Source organism: Brassica napus, chromosome A7, assembly GCF_020379485.1.
Source record: "Brassica napus cultivar Da-Ae chromosome A7, Da-Ae, whole genome shotgun sequence".
NCBI classification, from domain to species: Eukaryota; Viridiplantae; Streptophyta; class Magnoliopsida; order Brassicales; family Brassicaceae; genus Brassica; species Brassica napus.
The window spans coordinates 7319307-7336666 of record NC_063440.1 but is presented as its reverse complement, the minus strand read 5'-3'; the positions used below and the strand labels follow the sequence as shown (position 1 = coordinate 7336666).

At 35.6% G+C, this 17360-nt stretch overlaps 3 protein-coding genes across 3 annotated transcripts; 2 read left to right on the top strand and 1 right to left on the bottom strand.

Annotated features, from left to right (window-relative positions):
• The first annotated feature begins 65 nt into the window (after positions 1-65).
• LOC106366679 (uncharacterized CRM domain-containing protein At3g25440, chloroplastic-like) lies at positions 66-1667 on the top strand. The gene is made up of 2 exons (XM_048737224.1): positions 66-476; positions 562-1667. The coding sequence occupies exons 1-2, from the start codon at positions 438-440 to the stop codon at positions 1450-1452; spliced, it is 930 nt and encodes a 309-aa protein (XP_048593181.1). The 5' UTR covers positions 66-437; the 3' UTR covers positions 1453-1667.
• Positions 1668-6071: 4404 nt separating this feature from the next.
• On the top strand, positions 6072-8044 carry LOC106366678 (putative rRNA methyltransferase YqxC). The gene is made up of 9 exons (XM_013806341.3): positions 6072-6290; positions 6360-6429; positions 6520-6602; positions 6681-6783; positions 6884-7040; positions 7130-7258; positions 7335-7421; positions 7505-7549; positions 7667-8044. The coding sequence occupies exons 1-9, from the start codon at positions 6191-6193 to the stop codon at positions 7814-7816; spliced, it is 924 nt and encodes a 307-aa protein (XP_013661795.1). The 5' UTR covers positions 6072-6190; the 3' UTR covers positions 7817-8044.
• A 1805-nt stretch (positions 8045-9849) lies between these two features.
• Positions 9850-11123, bottom strand: LOC106364360 (agamous-like MADS-box protein AGL93). The gene has a single exon (XM_013803951.3). The coding sequence runs from the start codon at positions 10851-10853 to the stop codon at positions 9894-9896; it is 960 nt and encodes a 319-aa protein (XP_013659405.3). The 5' UTR covers positions 10854-11123; the 3' UTR covers positions 9850-9893.
• Positions 11124-17360: the final 6237 nt, after the last annotated feature.

Sequence of the window (17360 nt, the reverse complement as noted above, 5' to 3'; positions counted from 1 at the left end):
GCTCCGCTTTGATTTTTCTTTTAGGATTGTTCGGAGTTACGATTCATTTTACGATTTTGTCTTTCTTCTTTTAGGTTCATTTGCTCTCTTAGGTTCATTTTTTTTTCTGTGCACATTATTGATGGTCTTTATTATTGTTTATATATAACTGAACTGTAGGAGGGTTTAACTTATAATGTAGTAGCTCTGGTAATCTTTTGTGCAAGGTCTTGCTTAACGAGTCTTGTAAAAGACCTGCATGGTACGTTGGATACTTGACATCCTCTTGGTTTCATTCTACTCCAGCTCGTGAGACCACCACGAGCAACCCTCAGAACAGTTTGAGTCAAGATGGAGTAGCTTCTACAAAACCCAAGAGGAAAAATCTCAAGGGTAAACGTGCGGTTGTACGGTGGCTCAAGTTTTTCCGGTGGAAGAAGAAGAAAGAGGTTGAAAGAATGACTGCTGAAGAAAAGATTCTCAACAAACTAAGAAAGGTTTCATCTTCTTCTTACCTATGTTCGGACCAGCTAATGTGTTATTGCTATTACACCTCTTATGTTCCTCGTGTTGTTCTGACAGGCTCGTAAGAAGGAGGAACGACTTGTGGAGACGATGAAGAAGCTGGAACCTTCAGAGTCATCTGAAACGACGCATGACCCTGAGATCTTGACACCTGAGGAGCATTTCTTTTATCTGAAAATGGGTTTGAAGTGTAAGAACTATGTTCCTGTTGGGAGACGTGGGATCTACCAGGGAGTGATTCTGAACATGCATCTTCACTGGAAGAAGCATCAGACGCTACAGGTTGTCATCAAAACGTTTACTCCGGAGGAAGTTAATGAGATCGCTATTGAGTTAGCTAGGTTGACTGGTGGGATCGTGCTTGATGTTCATGAAGGGAACACGATTATTATGTACAGAGGCAAGAACTATGTCCAGCCTCCGACTGAGATCATGTCTCCGAGGGTTACTCTCCCGAGAAAAAAGGCTTTGGACAAATCCAAATGTAGGGATGCGCTTCGTGCTGTTAGAAAGTATATTCCGAGGCTTGAACAAGAGCTTGAGTTGCTTCAAGCGCAATGTGAGGCTACTAAGGGAGACTCTCCGAGTGTAGTCAAGATTGATGATGATCAAAGGTCGGAAGAGTTGAAGAAGATTATAGAAAGAAGCCAAGAGTGTTTTGAGGATGAGCAAGAAGAAGAAGAAGATTTGGTAACGGATTCTGATATTTCTGATATATTTGAGACTGATTCGGAATCAGAGAACGACAAGGCAGAGCGGCCGCTTTTTCTTCAGGAGTTTGAGAAATTTCCAGCTATAAACAGCAAGGTAGGAGAAGAAGAAGAGGATTTTGGGGATCCAGGGAAAACTAAATCGAGAGATGATAAGGAGGATGAGTCTCCAGATTTTGATGAGGTCGACAAGATGTTTCTTCGGGCTGCTTCACTTTTAAAGAAGAAAAGACGATGATGAGGAATGACCAAGAGATTCTAGTTTTCATCATCTTTGCAGCTTTGCTCATCTCACAACAAAGTCACGAATACTATCTTCTTTCTCTCTACTTGCTCAAGGGGTTACTCTCTGTTTGAAATTTTGATAATGTGGTTATGAGAAATATGCTTGCTTCTTATTCATTTGGGAAGCTAAAAAAGAAGCTCCAAACTAATGCAAAGCTGCTTGCTGGATTTGAGTCAATCTTGGAACATAATTGAGAAAAAAATGAACTGAATTCGAGTCCAAAAGTAATTAACGATCTATCCCTTGTGTTTGTCTACCAACGAGGACTTTCTTCTCCCCAATCCACCAAGAAACTTACGCTGTCCAGAATTTCAAGCACATGTTTCAAATCCAGTGCTACAATCTTCTTGATCCACGACAGCATTTTGGTCTCACCAATCTTATCTCTGTCTTCCTTGTAATTTCGCATTGATATAACGCATAAATTTTGTTTTCTCTAACAACGGATCAACCTAGGATGCACATGGAAAAAGAAGACATCCAGTTAAGAAAGAAAGTTCACAAAATACTATTATTCCATTTAAAAAATAATTTTAATAACATAAAAGGAAAAATCGCATTTTAAACACCGAAAATATCACTTTCTGGTACTTTAAACACTCAAGTTTTTTTACTAGCACTTTAAACCTTCAAATTGACATTTTTATCATGATAAACTTCCAACGACGTTTTCCTGTTCATAGGTGACCGGTACTGTTCATTTTATAGGATAAAATGATGACGTGTCAGTTTTTTTTTTTTCTTAAAGAAAAAAAATACAGAAAAAATGAATGAAATTGGAAAAAATTATAAAAATTCAAAACAAAATTAAAAAAAATCAAAAAACAGAAAAATTAAAAATTAAAACTGTCAAATTAAAAATAAAATAAAATATTAAAAAAATCTAAAAATTCAAAAATAAGATCTAAAATATAAATTTCAAATTTAAAAACGAAAATAAAATTCTTAAAATTCTAAAATAAGATCTAAAATATTAAAAAAAAATTTGAAATTTTTCTTTATTTATTTGTATTTATATATTTAGAGCATACAAGTCTTTTGCATCTTTAATGAAATATTTTGGTCATTTTCTTTCTAAGAAAATATTTTTAGGACAAAACTCAAAACAATCTATTTGAGAGAATTATTAGCTCTGCGTGTGGTCACCATCAATTAACATGGGGTGAAATTGGCGGCCCCCGAGATGTTTTCTGCGAAGTGTACTTAGGCGCTAGTCGGGCTATGTAAGGTGTCTGGATATCCGGATTATCAAAAAAAATTTTTTTGATGGTAGCAAGTTTTGATATCATCATAAGTGACTGTCACTTTAAGTGGATGAAATTTTAAAATAAATATAATTTTTTTGGTTAAATATTTACATTTTTTCTTTACAATTTTAATTTTTAAGTTTGAAATTTCGATTTTAGATCTTATTTTAGAATTTAGAATTTTTATTTAAAAAATTTTCTTTTTTAAATTTGACATTTTAATTTTAGATCTTATTTTTGATTTTATTGAATTTTTAATATTTTATTTTATTTTTACGTTTGAAATTTTAATTTTTTATGTTTTTTGAATTTTTTAGATTTTTAAAATTTTGTTTTAAATTTTTACATTTTTTTCAAATTTCATTATGTATTTTTCTGTATTTTTATTTTTTATTAAAAATAAAGAAATCGACACATCATCATTTTGACCTGTGAAATAAACAGTATCGGTCGTCTATGAATATGAAAACGTCTTTGGAGGTTTTTTATGATAAAAAAATCACTTTGAAGGTTTAAGGTGCTAGTAAAAAAACTTCAGTATTTAAAGTGCTAGAAAATGACAGTCTCAGTATTTAAAATGCGATTTTCCCTAACATAAAATATACTTCTAAGTAATAAAATACTTTCTTATATGGGAAAATCTTATGTTTACCAGTTTCATGGTACCACTTTTCATCTTTACCACTATTAAAGTGACATTTTTAAAAATATCTTATTCCTTAAGTCGCAAAAGACTCTTATACCCTTATTATCTATATATATAATAAATCATTATTTAAATAAAAATAAAATGAATAAAATAAAAGTCAGCTATTAGAAATTTCCGAAATTTCTGAAGAAAATACTCGTCTGAAATTTCTGACAGAAAACATTCATCGGAATTTTTTGATGAAAAACATCTGGGAATTTCGTCAAAAATTCATGATGCAGACAGAGAAAAAAAAAAGAAATTCTGACGAGCTAAAACTGACTAATTTCTCTGTCAAAATTCGTCTTTTTTGTAGTGTGGAATGAATTATAAAATCGAAGAAGCTAAAGAAGGGTGAGTGCCACCGACAGATGTCGGTGACCCTAAGAACAATCAACGGACTAGAAAATGCAGAGACAAAGTTTATGAAATTAAGAAACTCTTCTGCTTCTCCTCTCTCCACTCTAAAGAAAAAGGCGATTTCCGGTGAAGACGTTCGCCTCTCCGGTGGTGGGCTTCGGCCGTCACTGCCGTGAGAGGGCTCCCTCTCTGTATCTCCTCTCCTCTACCCTTCGTTGTGTCTCCTTTCCGGATCTCGAAATCTAAGCTAGTGTTGTGAGAGTGGAGCTTTCAAGGCAGTTGTGTGTTTGCTCGGTGGGGGGGGGGGGGGGGGGGGGGGGTTTGGCCGGGGCTCTAGCTTCACGCGGTAGATCTGAGGGGTCGGATTAAGCGCGTGGACCCCAAGCTCTCCCTGATTCTCTCATCCTCTCCCACGGCAGTAGAGTGTTCTCCGGTGAAGAGGCGTGGCGGTTAGGGCTTTGTTTCGGGGTGGCTTGACGCGTAAGGGCTGGTCTCTTTGGATCTGGAACTCCGCGGTTGACTAACTATCAGTTTGTTTGCCTGCTATGAGGACGGCGGGCTCTGCTGAGAAGGAGGAAAGCTGGAGGCGGTGGAGGCGAGTGGTTTGCGGGGTGCGGTCAAGCGGCTGCTCCGTACCGGCGATACCTTTCAGCTTCGGTGGTTTCCTTTTCCCTTTTGTGCTCTCTGTTTTTTTTTTCAGTTTCTCTCCAAAAACGAGTCTCTCTGTTGTGTCCGGTGATATCTATCACCCTATGCTTCGCCGGTTTCCTTGCTGACGAAAGTGCTTCATCTCTCGGCTTGTTTGGCTACGATGCTCCGGCTTTAGGCGATGAATCGCGGTTAACGTGGCGCCTTTTCGGAGGAAGGTTCCGGCGGATTCAATTCGGTGGCGGCCGTCATCTCCTTTGCTCTTCTTGCGGTGTTTTAGGGTTTCGTGGTCTGTTCCGGTTTTGGTAAACCGGCTATTGCGTTGGGTTGGTTCTATTTTTCTTTTTAGCTTTTATTTTTTAGCTTTCTTAATTTTCAGCTATTGTGTTGTATGTTCTAAAAAAAATCCAAAAAAAATTAATATGAAAGCCTTTAAAAAAAAAAAAAGTTTATGAAATCATTTTTTTTGTCAACTTCTGATGGATGATGTGTTCCAAAAAAAGTCAACTTCTGGTGATTATTAAATCCTTAGCTTTAGCCCAATAGATATTACAAGTGAAATTATTTTTCTACCGAGAAGGTCCAACAAAAAATTATAAAATTAATTGAAGCCCACTGATAGAAGAGATGTTTGTGTGTCTCTACGTGTTTATTTCTAGAAGCATCAAATACACACGCGTAAGTCCATGCAAAGGTCCAGTCTCTGATGGTCGCCAGATTTCACCACCGTGGTCTTCCATGATTACTCCTCCGTCCTCTGTCTCTCTCCGCCACAACAGAGAATTAGAATTTGCTGTAAAGAGCTTACTACTTGATTCCACTTGCAGTCTTTTTTTCATACAACAGCTGAACCTGAATCTAACGGAACTCCATCGCAAATCGCCAGAAGTGGTAGCACAGCGAAATCTTGTGAAGATTAAGAGCAGATCCTTTCTTGGAACACCTTCACAAAAAAAAGTTTCATCTCTACTGAACCTGCACGCAATCAACCAAGTTATTCTGAAAAACTTAATTCAACCATTCATCAAGGTTATTTTGGTGAGCGCACTAATGAAGCAAAGATTGACAACAATCTGAACAGTGAATAACCAACAATAGAAAGGAATCTTCAGATTGAAGCGGGATAAAAAAGTAACTTAGAAGAGAAAGAAAACAATTTTAACACGGTAAACTTTACTTATGTTCAAATCATATCAGAGAAAGATGAGAATCACAAGCCGCTCTGATTTAGATGCACTTTCACGTCAAAATCACATACGTGAAAGGAAAATTATCAAAGCGAACAAAAGAAATCAATTTTTTGATAGAAGCAAGAAAAACAAACAAACAAAACTCCTCTTTGTCCTCTTGAACGATTCAAAAAATCAAAATTGTGGAAAAAAAAAAACGAAGAGAGAGCATTTTACACGAAAAATGTTTTGAAGTTGAATGAAATTTCGTTTACAATTTGGGTTTATGGAATAAAATTCTTAAAAAAAAATCTTAGGTTTACTTTTTCTAAAGAAAATAATTCAAATAACGTTGGGTTTTTTTTTTTTTGACATCATTCAAATAACGTCGGTTTGATGGCCAAGTTAATAATGTCTGGTTTGCTGGTCAAGTAAATAATAAAGATGGAAAACGGAAACCTTTCTTCTCAGAAAGAGGCTTCGTTTTGTTTTTAACCCTAAAAGAATTATCCAAAGTTTTTGTGTGAAATGCTGAAATACTCTGCACTACTTGTTAGAGAAAGATCAAAAGCTTTCCGATGGGTTTTCTTCACGTTCTTAAGTGTCCAATAAGCTTGCGATCTTACAGCAGCTCCCTAGTCGGCTTCTTCTCCAAATCTCACAGTCCTCTTCTCTCTGGTATTTTCTCGCCTTGATTTTTTGTTTCACTCTTAGCGTTGTTAATGATAATGTGATGATTATATTCAGCGAGATGGGTTAGAGCAGGAGACGCCGCCAGTTCCATCAGATGTCTTGCGTCTGCTATACGTGGAAAAAAGTAAAAGGGTCTTTCTTTTCTCTAGTATTGAAATCAAATCAAGAACCTTTCATGTTTTTGAATGAAACTCTTCTTGTTCTGTAACAACAGCAAGAAGCAGAGACTGGATGAGGCATGTCTCGAAAGGTATCAGGAATACAGTCGCGCACTAATTCAATCATGGATCTTACAAGGTACATACATACATACATATAAAAGCACATAGAGGGTTAATGTTATTTGTCTTTAACTCTAGCGTGTATGTTATTTAGGCAAAGTGCTAGTGGATGGGAAAAGAGCTAGTAAAGCTGGAATGCCTGTAGCCAATGGTGTCTCCATTAAGATTACCGCTGAGGTTCCCAAATATGTATGTAGGTGATTATTCCTCTCCTTGTTACCCTCTATTCTTTGTGCTTTGAGACACTTCGTTTTTGTCGACTGTCCTCTCTCTCTCTCTGTTTTTTTCATCTTGCAGAGGTGGGCTGAAGCTGGAAGCTGCAATAGAGAAGCTTGATGTTGATGTTTCTGAGAAAGTAGTTCTTGATTCTGGACTTTCTACTGGAGGTTTTACAGATTGTTTGCTTCGTTATGGCGCAGCTCATGTTTATGGTGTTGATGTTGGTTATGGTCAGGTGCTTTGTATTGTTCAAAACAGATTATTTGATTTTTTTTCCCTTAATCCAACTCTTCTAGTTAGTAATTATATGGTTTATTGTAACAGGTTGCTGATAAAATTCGCAATGATAAACGTGTGACTGTTATAGAAAGAACAAATCTGAGATACCTCCCAGGACTCCCACAAAAAGTCGATGTAGTGACACTAGATCTCTCCTTCATTTCCATTCTCAAGGTATGTTTGATTCTTTTCATTTTATTTGCAGATACTATGATTGTTATGTTTTTACAAGCCTCATAGTTGTGAACAGGTGATGCCAGCTGTTATGAATGTGATGAATGATGATGCAACTCTAGTAACCCTTGTTAAACCTCAATTTGAAGCTCGGCGATCACAGGTAAACTACGAGAAAAGCATACTATACAAATCATCTCCGCGGTTCTTACAATTTGTTCCTCAACAACTTTGTTTCCCTTGAAGGTTGGGAGGGGTGGTATTGTGAGAGATCCTGAAGTACATCAGGAGGTACGTTTGTATTTCCCTGTAGATTTTTGTGACAGTTGAATCTTTTGTTCGTTGTTAATTTCTCTGCTGGATTCCTTTTGTTACTATCTTTGATGTGTTGTTTATGTATGGGTTTAGGTTCTTGAGAAGATAATCAATGGTATTGAGCGCTATGGATTTACCAACAAAGGGTTTATCGAATCTCCCATCAAGGGCGCCGATGGAAACATAGAGTTCTTGGTTCGCTTTGATCGAGGGACAGTGAAAGGTGAAGAAGAAGAATACTAAGACTTATATTTCTCTTGCGTCAAAATGCTTATTGTTTCTTTCTTCTTTCACCCATTTCCTTGATTTAAGTTAGGCTTAGAACCAAACAAATACCTTTGAGTTAGGCATTTTACTACTGTTTTTTTTTGTTTGTTTTGGTATGTCTTAAATCTTAAAAGATAATTACCAAACCGATCCAAAACTAATCATTTTAGAGAGTATTTTGGGTTTACACATGTATTTTTTCCTTCGAATGTTGAAACTTATCATGCAATGCAATGTATTCACAAACTTTCATAACAAATAACAATTCTCATTTTATTGGAATAGCTTGATGATTCAGTCTGTAGAAGGTTAGCTATTATATAATCAATCCAATTTAATCAAATTCAAAAATAATAAATGCTTAACAGCTTCCATCTTGCCTCTTAAAAAATGTAAAGTTGAAAATAATAAATTTCGGTTTCAAGAGGCTGTTTTTTTTAATTTTGAGCTATAAAATGATGGTAAGAAAGGGTTAAAAACGATGAATCTGTAACGAAAACATTGTGGTTGATGAAAGTGAAGATCAAACGATTCATCACAGAACTAAAAATCTAAATCTCTTGGGTGGAGGAGAAGAAAGATTTGGATGAAATCTAGAATGAGAGCATTAGGATTTCTTGTGAGCTGGATTCCGTGAGCCAAACATAAAGCCCACACCCCAAAACAGCCCATAACTGTCGATGATGATGTAAATGGAACGCAGAATATTGAGGCAGGGGATACGTGTCACGCCCACAATAAACGACTTTCCTAACTGGACGCTGAAGTGGCAGCACATGAGTGAAGCAAACATATTTATATATATATATATATATATATATATATATATATATATATATATATATATATATATATATATATATATATATATATATATATATATAAATATAAAGTAAATAAATCATAATAATAGATTAGTAGCATTTTAAATTTAAACAATTTTGCAGTTTATATGTATAAATATTATTTTAAATAACATTTTTATACTTTTAACTAAACATGTTATTTGTATATAGAATCTTTGTTCGGTACAGTTATTATGAAACGTAATTATTTGTTCCTATTCTGATAATATATATGATTTAGAGTATAAGAATTTAAATTTTTTGAATTAACCATATTATGTGTATATTGAATTACAAACCAAAATTACTTTTGGTTCGGTTTAGAATTAGATCAGGTTAATTTTTTATTGTATTAAACTTGGTTATGCAAAACAAATAAATAAATAATATTGTTATGGTAGCTATATATAATATAGTTCTAGTTCATTAAAGATATTGGTTTATGTTAAAAAAAATTCGTCAGCATTGGTTTATGTTAATTAAAAGAAAAAGATATTAGGTTGATAGAATTAAACTGATAATTGGATAATACTTTGATGAATTATATTGATAGAAAACATATTTATAGTACATTTTAAATATATTATGCTGTTTGAGATATATATATATATATATATATATTATCTTTTTAAATTTATTTATTTTTAAATATCAAGGTTATTCGAATATATGAAATTTTTTTACATGGACCGATAAAGAAAACCTCTGCACTTACCAAAAACTAAAAAAAAAAAATCAAATTGAAGACCCTAACAGGCAGGAAGGGATGTTATCTCTTACAGGTGATACAGTCAAGGAGAGTTTTAAGTGTCTACCCCCGTGATCATGGTTTGAGAGGTTCTCAAGTAAAGATTGATGATTGTTAAGGCTTTCATTATTGGTGCAAGATTAAATGAAAAGAAAAAATCAATTCTGTGATACATGATATTTTTTTTGATGCTATCATACTCTAAAGTTTAACCAAAGGAGTAATGATATTTATGAATTGTGAGAGCATATGTGGAACTTGAATGAAATTCAATCAGTGATAAAAGGAATACGAACTTGATTTCCAGAGATTTACACAAATGCAAAAACAAAATGAGTAAATACACAATTTTGATTAAGAAGATGAATTAATCAGAAGGCATGTGTTAATCAAGAAGGGTTCCAATGTGGTGTCTGTGAGGATCTAAACTAGGCTGAAGTGCCTTCACCAAAGTGTTCAGTCATGTACAGAGATTGTTGTTGCACCCAAAGTTAAATCCTTGTGTGTTGAGATTGTTGCTGCACCCAAAGTTGAACCCTTGTGAGCTATGACTGTTGCCGTACCCAAAGTTATAATCTTGTGCCCCATGTGAAGCCGTAATGAGATTGTTGCTACACGGAGTCAACCCTTGGTCAAAGCTTGAAGAAACAGAGTTGGGAAGTTGAGTAAACGTAGCGGTTTCATGGTTAAACAGAAACATCGAGAATTTACTCCGATCATTGGAGGAACCGGACGCATCACCACTCATGAGAAGATTCGTTAATGATGATCCTATTTGTTGTGGATGATCAGAAACAGGATTGTTAATTACCGGCGGACAAAAGCTCATCAATGGATCCTCCTCGTCTATTAGTGAAGAAGAGAAGTCATTGTGGGGGAAGAAGCCAGAAGAAGGCGCCGAAAAGTTGTGATTTTGTTCAGACATAGCAGCAATAAAACGGCTCTGATCTGGCTCGGTCTGATGATCCTGGGAGTAAAGAAGGTAACGAGCCCTGTCTTGTAATACAAGTAACTGATCTAGCAACGAACCCTTGAACTCTCCAACTTTCTTTGTGAACCTTTTGCGTTCCTCTGCGTCGGTAAGAGATCTCCTCTTCTCGTCAACGAGTTTCTTGTTATAGAACTGTGAAAGATTTGTGTTTTTCTTGATTTTTTCTCTGTCGCTTAATCTGTTATACCTCTCGAGAATGTCTTTGACTTGGGACTGATCCTCGGGATAAGCGTTGACGAGATTTCCTTCACGATCGTAATGTATCACACAAATATCGTTGTCACAGAGAATAGAAAGCTCTAACGCTTTCTTGAGAATGGTCTTCTCTCTTAACAACAAGAATGATTTCTTGAAACGGATTTGGTTTCTGACAGAGAGCTTGTTGTTGCTCTTCATCTTTGTCGAAGTAGAAGAAGAAAGTGAATCCATGGCAAACACAAAAGCAGCTTCGAGAGTTTTATTACTGAGAGAAGAGAATTGTGAGTGATTATTAGTAGCGTGACCAGAGAAGGTTTAGGGCTGTGTATATTTATAGATTTTGATGATCGTTGCTGATTTCCTTTTTTAACAATTAAATCAGTGTAATTTCCAATTTTCTTACTCTGTAATTTCCATTTTTCACTATTTCATATAGCCGTTGAAAGTTTATACCGTTGTTGTATACATTTTAATAATAAAATAATTAATTACATAAAGTTTTCTTTTCTTTCAGTCGTTAATCGGTGATATAATTATAGATAGTGATTTGCGAATCAGTGTTGCTTGGTGTTAGACTTGATTTGATTTCTCCACTCGGTTACTCAGTGGTACACATAATTTAATATTAATTGGTTGATTAAATTAATTAACTGCGAATTTTTGTTTTCATTCTCATAAAATTAAGTTTCTCGGTTGTTACGATCATTGGATTTCTTTTCTCCATTCTGCTGCTCTCTCCTTTCTATCTGCTATTATTATCTTATTTTTGAACTAATACGAACACAGACAGAGCTAGATTACGAGATGACAACTCGTAGTCTTTCTTCTACACCCATATAAAATGCTATTGGTAGCAACACGCATGATAACCTCTACATAAAATACTTTGTATAACAATAAAGCTATTTACTATCTTTGATGTGTTGTTTATGTATCGGTTTAGGTTTTTGAGAAGATAATAAATGGTATTGAACGCTATGGATTTACCAACAAAGGGTTTATCGAATCTCCCATCAAGGTCGCCGATGGAAACATAAAGTTCTTGGTTCGCTTTGATCGAGGGACAGTGAAAGACGAAGAAGAAGAATACTAAAACTTATATTTTCCTTGCGTCAAAATGCTTATTGTTTCTTTCTTTTTCCACCCATTTCCTTGATTTAAGTTAGGCTCAGAACCAAACAAATACCTTTGAGTTAGACATTTTACTACTGTTTTTTGTTTGTTTGTTTTGGTATGTCTTAAATCTTACAGTATAATTACCAAACCGATCCAAGACTAATCATTTTAGAGAGTATTTTGGGTTTACACATGTACTTTTTCCTTCGAATGTTGAAACTTATCATGCAATGCAATGTATTCACAAACTTTCATAACAAATAACAATTCTCATTTTATTGGAATAACTTGATGAATCAGTCTGTAGAAGGTTAGCTTTTACATAGCAAAGACTGCGCTTAAGATCTAAACATGTCATTCAATATATATCAAGCCTTTTTCTGCCTAGAGAAGCTTTGTCATCGTAATGCTTCAGTGGTCTTTTAGTCTCATCAGGTCTTGCCATTGCAAAATTGACGCAAAAACTAAATTGGGAGAGAAATACAAAAATAAAAGAACATTCTTGAAAGCAGAGGGGAGTACTGAGGACGCGAATCTGCATACCACATTAGGCTATGTTCTTGAATCAATTATCTGTTCCAACATTTGACGCTTCATGATGCAATTATGGTCCAACGAACTAGGGATGCGATCATGGTCGGACCAGTTAAGCATGCAACCGTGGATGAACCAGTCGATGTCTTGGTCGAACCAGCCGATAATGTTAACATGGATGACCCACTCAACAAGGTGGGCGAAAAAAGGATTTGGACCAGAGCAAACTGGACATATGATTTTGGAGTGGACGAAGATCATATTACTCCAAAACTTCATAGGGAATATTTCAAACAAGTTAAAAATGTTGTAGATCGGATCCAAAATAAAGGTGGTCCAATTAATCCATTATCGGCCCAGAAAGAGAATAAGAGATCATTGATGGTGAGAAGAGCAAGGGTTATCATCTTGCATGCTCCTGCATCTCAAGAAACAACCGTCTATGCCTCCCCCTAATCGCCTATGTCCCACTCTCATTAATGAAATGCGGATTGACAAAAATGCACTCATGTTTAAAAATTAAATTAGAAAAAACAGAAATTGCGGTTTTGTTGGATTCAGGATTGGTTATAGCGGTTTGGTTAAAAATTGATTTCATATTTATCAATTTCAGCTCCTCCTCCACTCCTCTCTCCCGTAGCTTCTCCATCACCGCCGTCTGTCAGCGTAGACCAATCGTGGATCAATTGTAACCCGACGTCTAGCACACCGTAAGTTGTGTTCTCTGATTTGAACTTTCTTTTGGAAGTAGGTTCTAATGGATTTGCAATTGAATCTAATTAGGAGTATGCATAATAGCATTGTTTTGTTTGGGGGTCGATTTGTAAAGGAAATTGGTATATAATGCATTTCAGTGGTGGAATGAGAATGTATAGGAAGTAGAATGGGACCTAGATCGAGTCCGCACCTCAAACCTAGTTCAATTTGTTCTTGATAATTGTAGTAAAATTGTATAACTCGGAACAAATGGTAGAACTGTGGATAACTGAAAAACTAGGAACAACTGATAAAACTGTGGATAACTGCAAAAACTAGGAACAACTGGTATAACTTTCTATAACGTAGTCAGTGTGTTGAGTTTGTTCCTTTTTGACACGATACAATGAGAAATCACGTCAGACCGTTGCATGGAAAAAATGTGGCGGTTTGTGATATACGTGGTAGTCGAGAAGAGAGCTACAACCTGATGTATATTTGTACATGCTAGAGCAAGTGAATCCGAGAACAAAAACATGTGTAAAACTGGATGATGCATGTAAATTCAAGTACCTCTTCATAGCCTTAGGAGCTTGCATTGAAGGGTTTGCAGTTATGAAGAAAGTTATAGTTGTGGATGCGACATGGCTGAAGAACGGATATGGTGCTGTTCTAGTTTTTGCGGATGCTCAAGATCCTAATGGTCACAATTATCCACTTGCGTTTGCAGTACTAGATGGAGAGAATCATGCTAGTTGGACTTGGTTTTTGGAGATGCTTAAAAGTGTTATACCAGACTGTTCTGAACTGGCTTTCATGAGTGACAGAAATCAAAGCCTGATCTATGCTATAACACGTGTTTCCACAGGCTCACCATGGTCATTATTTATGGCATTTGAAGAAAAATGTGAAAGGGCATGCTTGTAACCTCAAAAGGATATAGTGGGGTATAGATTCATGGAGTTGGGCAGATATTACACGGTGGCTGACTTCAACTCTACTTACGATTCATTTAAGATAAAATATCATGCAGCGTACAAGTATGCGGAGGAACATACTGAAAAGGACAAATGGGCAAAATTTTTTTTTTCCACGTGACATGTACAACTTGGATACAAGCTGTGTGAAATCAATGAAGAACGTGTTTAAAGAGGCAACGAGGTGGCCTTAATATCAATGTTGGATTGCATCATCAGGAAATTATCTGATTGGTTCAATCAACATCGGAAGGATGCTGTTTCTAGATCAATCGATACCAAACTGGTGCTTCTGGTTGAGAACTACTTGCACGATCTATGGGCATTTTCACAAAAGCTAACTATGCGGGTGCATGATAGTTATGAGCTTGAGTACGAGATCACTAACACTGAAGGAAAGATGTTTTTGGCGACCTTGGTTTGGAAAACTTGTACTTGCAAGGTGTGGGATTATGAAAAGTTTTCTTGTCTGCACGAACTGGCTGCTTACATATATTTCACTAAGAACATTAATGGCAGTGTTGGCAGGCGCCTTGATATCCATGAGAAGTGCTCAAATACTACTGGACGGAACTGTGAGCTTTGGCGTATTCCAGAACACTTTATGTTGTGCCCAACAGGTCTTCTTGGAATGTACCGTATCACATCTAGGAGGTGAAGATCATACCTCCGGACCGCATCACACGGAGGGGAAGGAAAAGAGTTAAAACTGCGTAAAACTTGGATGAATTAGGAGTAATGCATATAGCTCTCTTCTTTGTTTATTTTGTGTTGTATGCTTCGGAAAACTGCGTAAAACTTGGTAATCTACTTTGTTTTGTAATAACATTAGTATTATCTATATCAAAACTCGGTTATCATAGTTTTACATTTGGTTTCTCTACTCTAACTATAATTCTAACAAACGTAATAAATGTTTTTGATTTTTTAAAAAAAACTCATAATATATCCATTATGAAACCTTGTTATCCCAATTACACTTTCTTAATAAAAAACATCTTACAAATAATTTATTTGAGTTATATCTATTAACGAAATAGTATTGCACAGAACAATATAGCTAATATTTTAAAGTAATAAAATCGAAAGTAAAACTAGAAAACCAATCTAAAAGGATTAGTAACACTAAATAAATTAGAAACCACCAAAAGGAGAACTATAACCAAATTTCGTAACACTAGTATCTTCAGTATAACTAAGAACAAATCTCTCGAGGGAGATAATTTTTTTTTGGCGCTTAAACTATTTAAAACATTCGTTCCAATTATCCACTTTTTCTTTTATGTGTTCCAAAAATCGTCGAAATCTATCTCTTCTCATCTCAACCACACAGCATCCTCTCACTTCCACTTTTTTTATCCATCTCTCTTCCAGTTCTCTCTCTAACAATTCCGAGTGTCAAACCGGTCCATTTACCGAATCTACCGACCAATTCTCTCTCTCTCTCTCTCTCTCTCAGGGGTCCCAAATTATGGTCGGATATTGTGTTTTTGTGGTTTACTGGTGAATATAACGCAAGCTTGGACTGACAAAAACCCAGGTCGACGATTTTATGGCTGTCCACGTTTTAAGGTATGAAATATGATAATTGAACTTTTTAACTAGTGATTCAGATGTGAAATATAGATTTAAAATGGAATTTGGACCATGTGGCAGCTTGGAGATGAATGCAAGTACTTCTTTTGGTTTGACGAAGGGGAAAGTACAAAATAGCAAAAAAGAGCTTTGATTGAAACCCGTGATGAGATCCAGGAGAAGAATAGAGTGATTGAGCAGTTAAATAAGACCATTTCAGAAATGAAAAGAAATTTCGAGAAAAAAGAAACAGTGAATGACGAAAATGAAGATGAAATTGTTACAAAGTTTGAAATTTTTATATTTAACTGTTTTGGATTGTCATAGAGATGTAAACATAATCTTAAAGAGTTTTCCAATATTCTATGTTTAAGTTTTTTGGATTGTCTTAGAGATGAAAATTAAATTACATAATCGACAAACCATAGAGTTTTGCAACATCTAGAAAAGGCTTGATCCAAGGGGTTCCTAAATACATAGTCCGACATGAAACAGAAAACATTAACAAAAGAGTTCCAAGTAAACATAAACTTTCATTTATTTATTTTGTGGTTGTGTACTCTTGTACAATCTATGTATGTTGGTTTCTTCTTCTACTAATTTTGAAATTGCAACCTGATATCATGAAATTGAAATTGATACAAGATATCATGAAATTGAAATTGCGACATGATCTCATGAAATCGCAACATCCAGAAAATGAAATCAAAATTGTAACATCCAGAAAATGATAGTTTCAAACTTCTACAAACTGAGAAATCATAGAGTTTTGCAAAATAATATGACATGAAACATCAACAAAACAATTTTCCAATCCTAAATACATTCTTTGGGTTCCTTTCTTCACTTCCTCTTCGATTCCTTCTGCCCTTCCTTCACAATTGGTGGGGACACCATTGACAATGAACCACACTTATTTACTCTTTGCTTTGATTGCTTCGGAGGACTCAAATTCCTGCAAGTTACATTTACTTCTACGTCAGTTTACCAGTAATACCAAATAGTTTTCCCAGGTTATTATAGTATTCCCTAGTATACCTACCTATTACTAATTTTATCAATTACTCAATGTTTCACCAAGTGGTATATTACATATAGTTATACCATAATTCCCAGTTCTACACATATTTCTTTCCTTCACGAAAACATTAGCACTTCAAACAAAATTACGATTCAAAATCCAAGCCAAAATTGGTAACTCCCCTAAATTGTTACCTCATCATCGTCGTCCTCCTCGTCCCCATCCTTATCTCCTTCGACTACACTTTCTAATTCCTTATCCTCATGGACATCATCCTCACCGTCATTCTCCTCTCCAGAGGCAACTGTCACCGCAACTTCCACGAGGACATTTATTGGCTCCGAGAGGACCCCATCTATCACTGTCACCTTTGCTGGCTCCTCCGGCGTCTCCATCTTCTCGATTCACTCTCTCAATTCACACACAAATAGACCAAGAAAGAGAGGGGATTTCAAAATCGATTTTTTTCTTCTAGGGTTTGAGAGAGAACCGTTTGTTTGCGAGAGAGGGGACATGAATTGGGGAAAAAATAGGTTCATTAAATTCGAAATTAGGTTTTAATAAATTAGGTCTGGGTGGAATCGGTCTGGTTTCATTCGGTTTAAGAATGATTTACGGTTTAAGTTTACTTTGGGTCGCGGTTCGAATTTGGTCGAATTAAAGTCTGGTACAACTAGTTATAACTCGTAAATAACTCAACTTTCTTACGGTTTTATGGTATTTTACATACTATCTCAATTAAATAAAGGGAAACAAAATCCACGTTTTATAACGGGTCCTTCCTCGGTTGATCCATGAGATGCAGGGGCATGCAAGATG

Coding starts and splice junctions, on each gene's coding strand:
- LOC106366679 (XM_048737224.1), top strand. CDS start 438: ATGACTGCTGAAGAAAAGATTCTCAACAAACTAAGAAAG. Junction 477..561: donor TTCTCAACAAACTAAGAAAG/GTTTCATCTTCT, acceptor TTGTTCTGACAG/GCTCGTAAGAAGGAGGAACG.
- LOC106366678 (XM_013806341.3), top strand. CDS start 6,191: ATGGGTTTTCTTCACGTTCTTAAGTGTCCAATAAGCTTGCGATCTTAC. Junction 7,041..7,129: donor TTGATGTTGGTTATGGTCAG/GTGCTTTGTATT, acceptor TTATTGTAACAG/GTTGCTGATAAAATTCGCAA. Junction 7,259..7,334: donor CCTTCATTTCCATTCTCAAG/GTATGTTTGATT, acceptor AGTTGTGAACAG/GTGATGCCAGCTGTTATGAA.
- LOC106364360 (XM_013803951.3), bottom strand. CDS start 10,853: ATGGATTCACTTTCTTCTTCTACTTCGACAAAGATGAAGAGCAACAAC.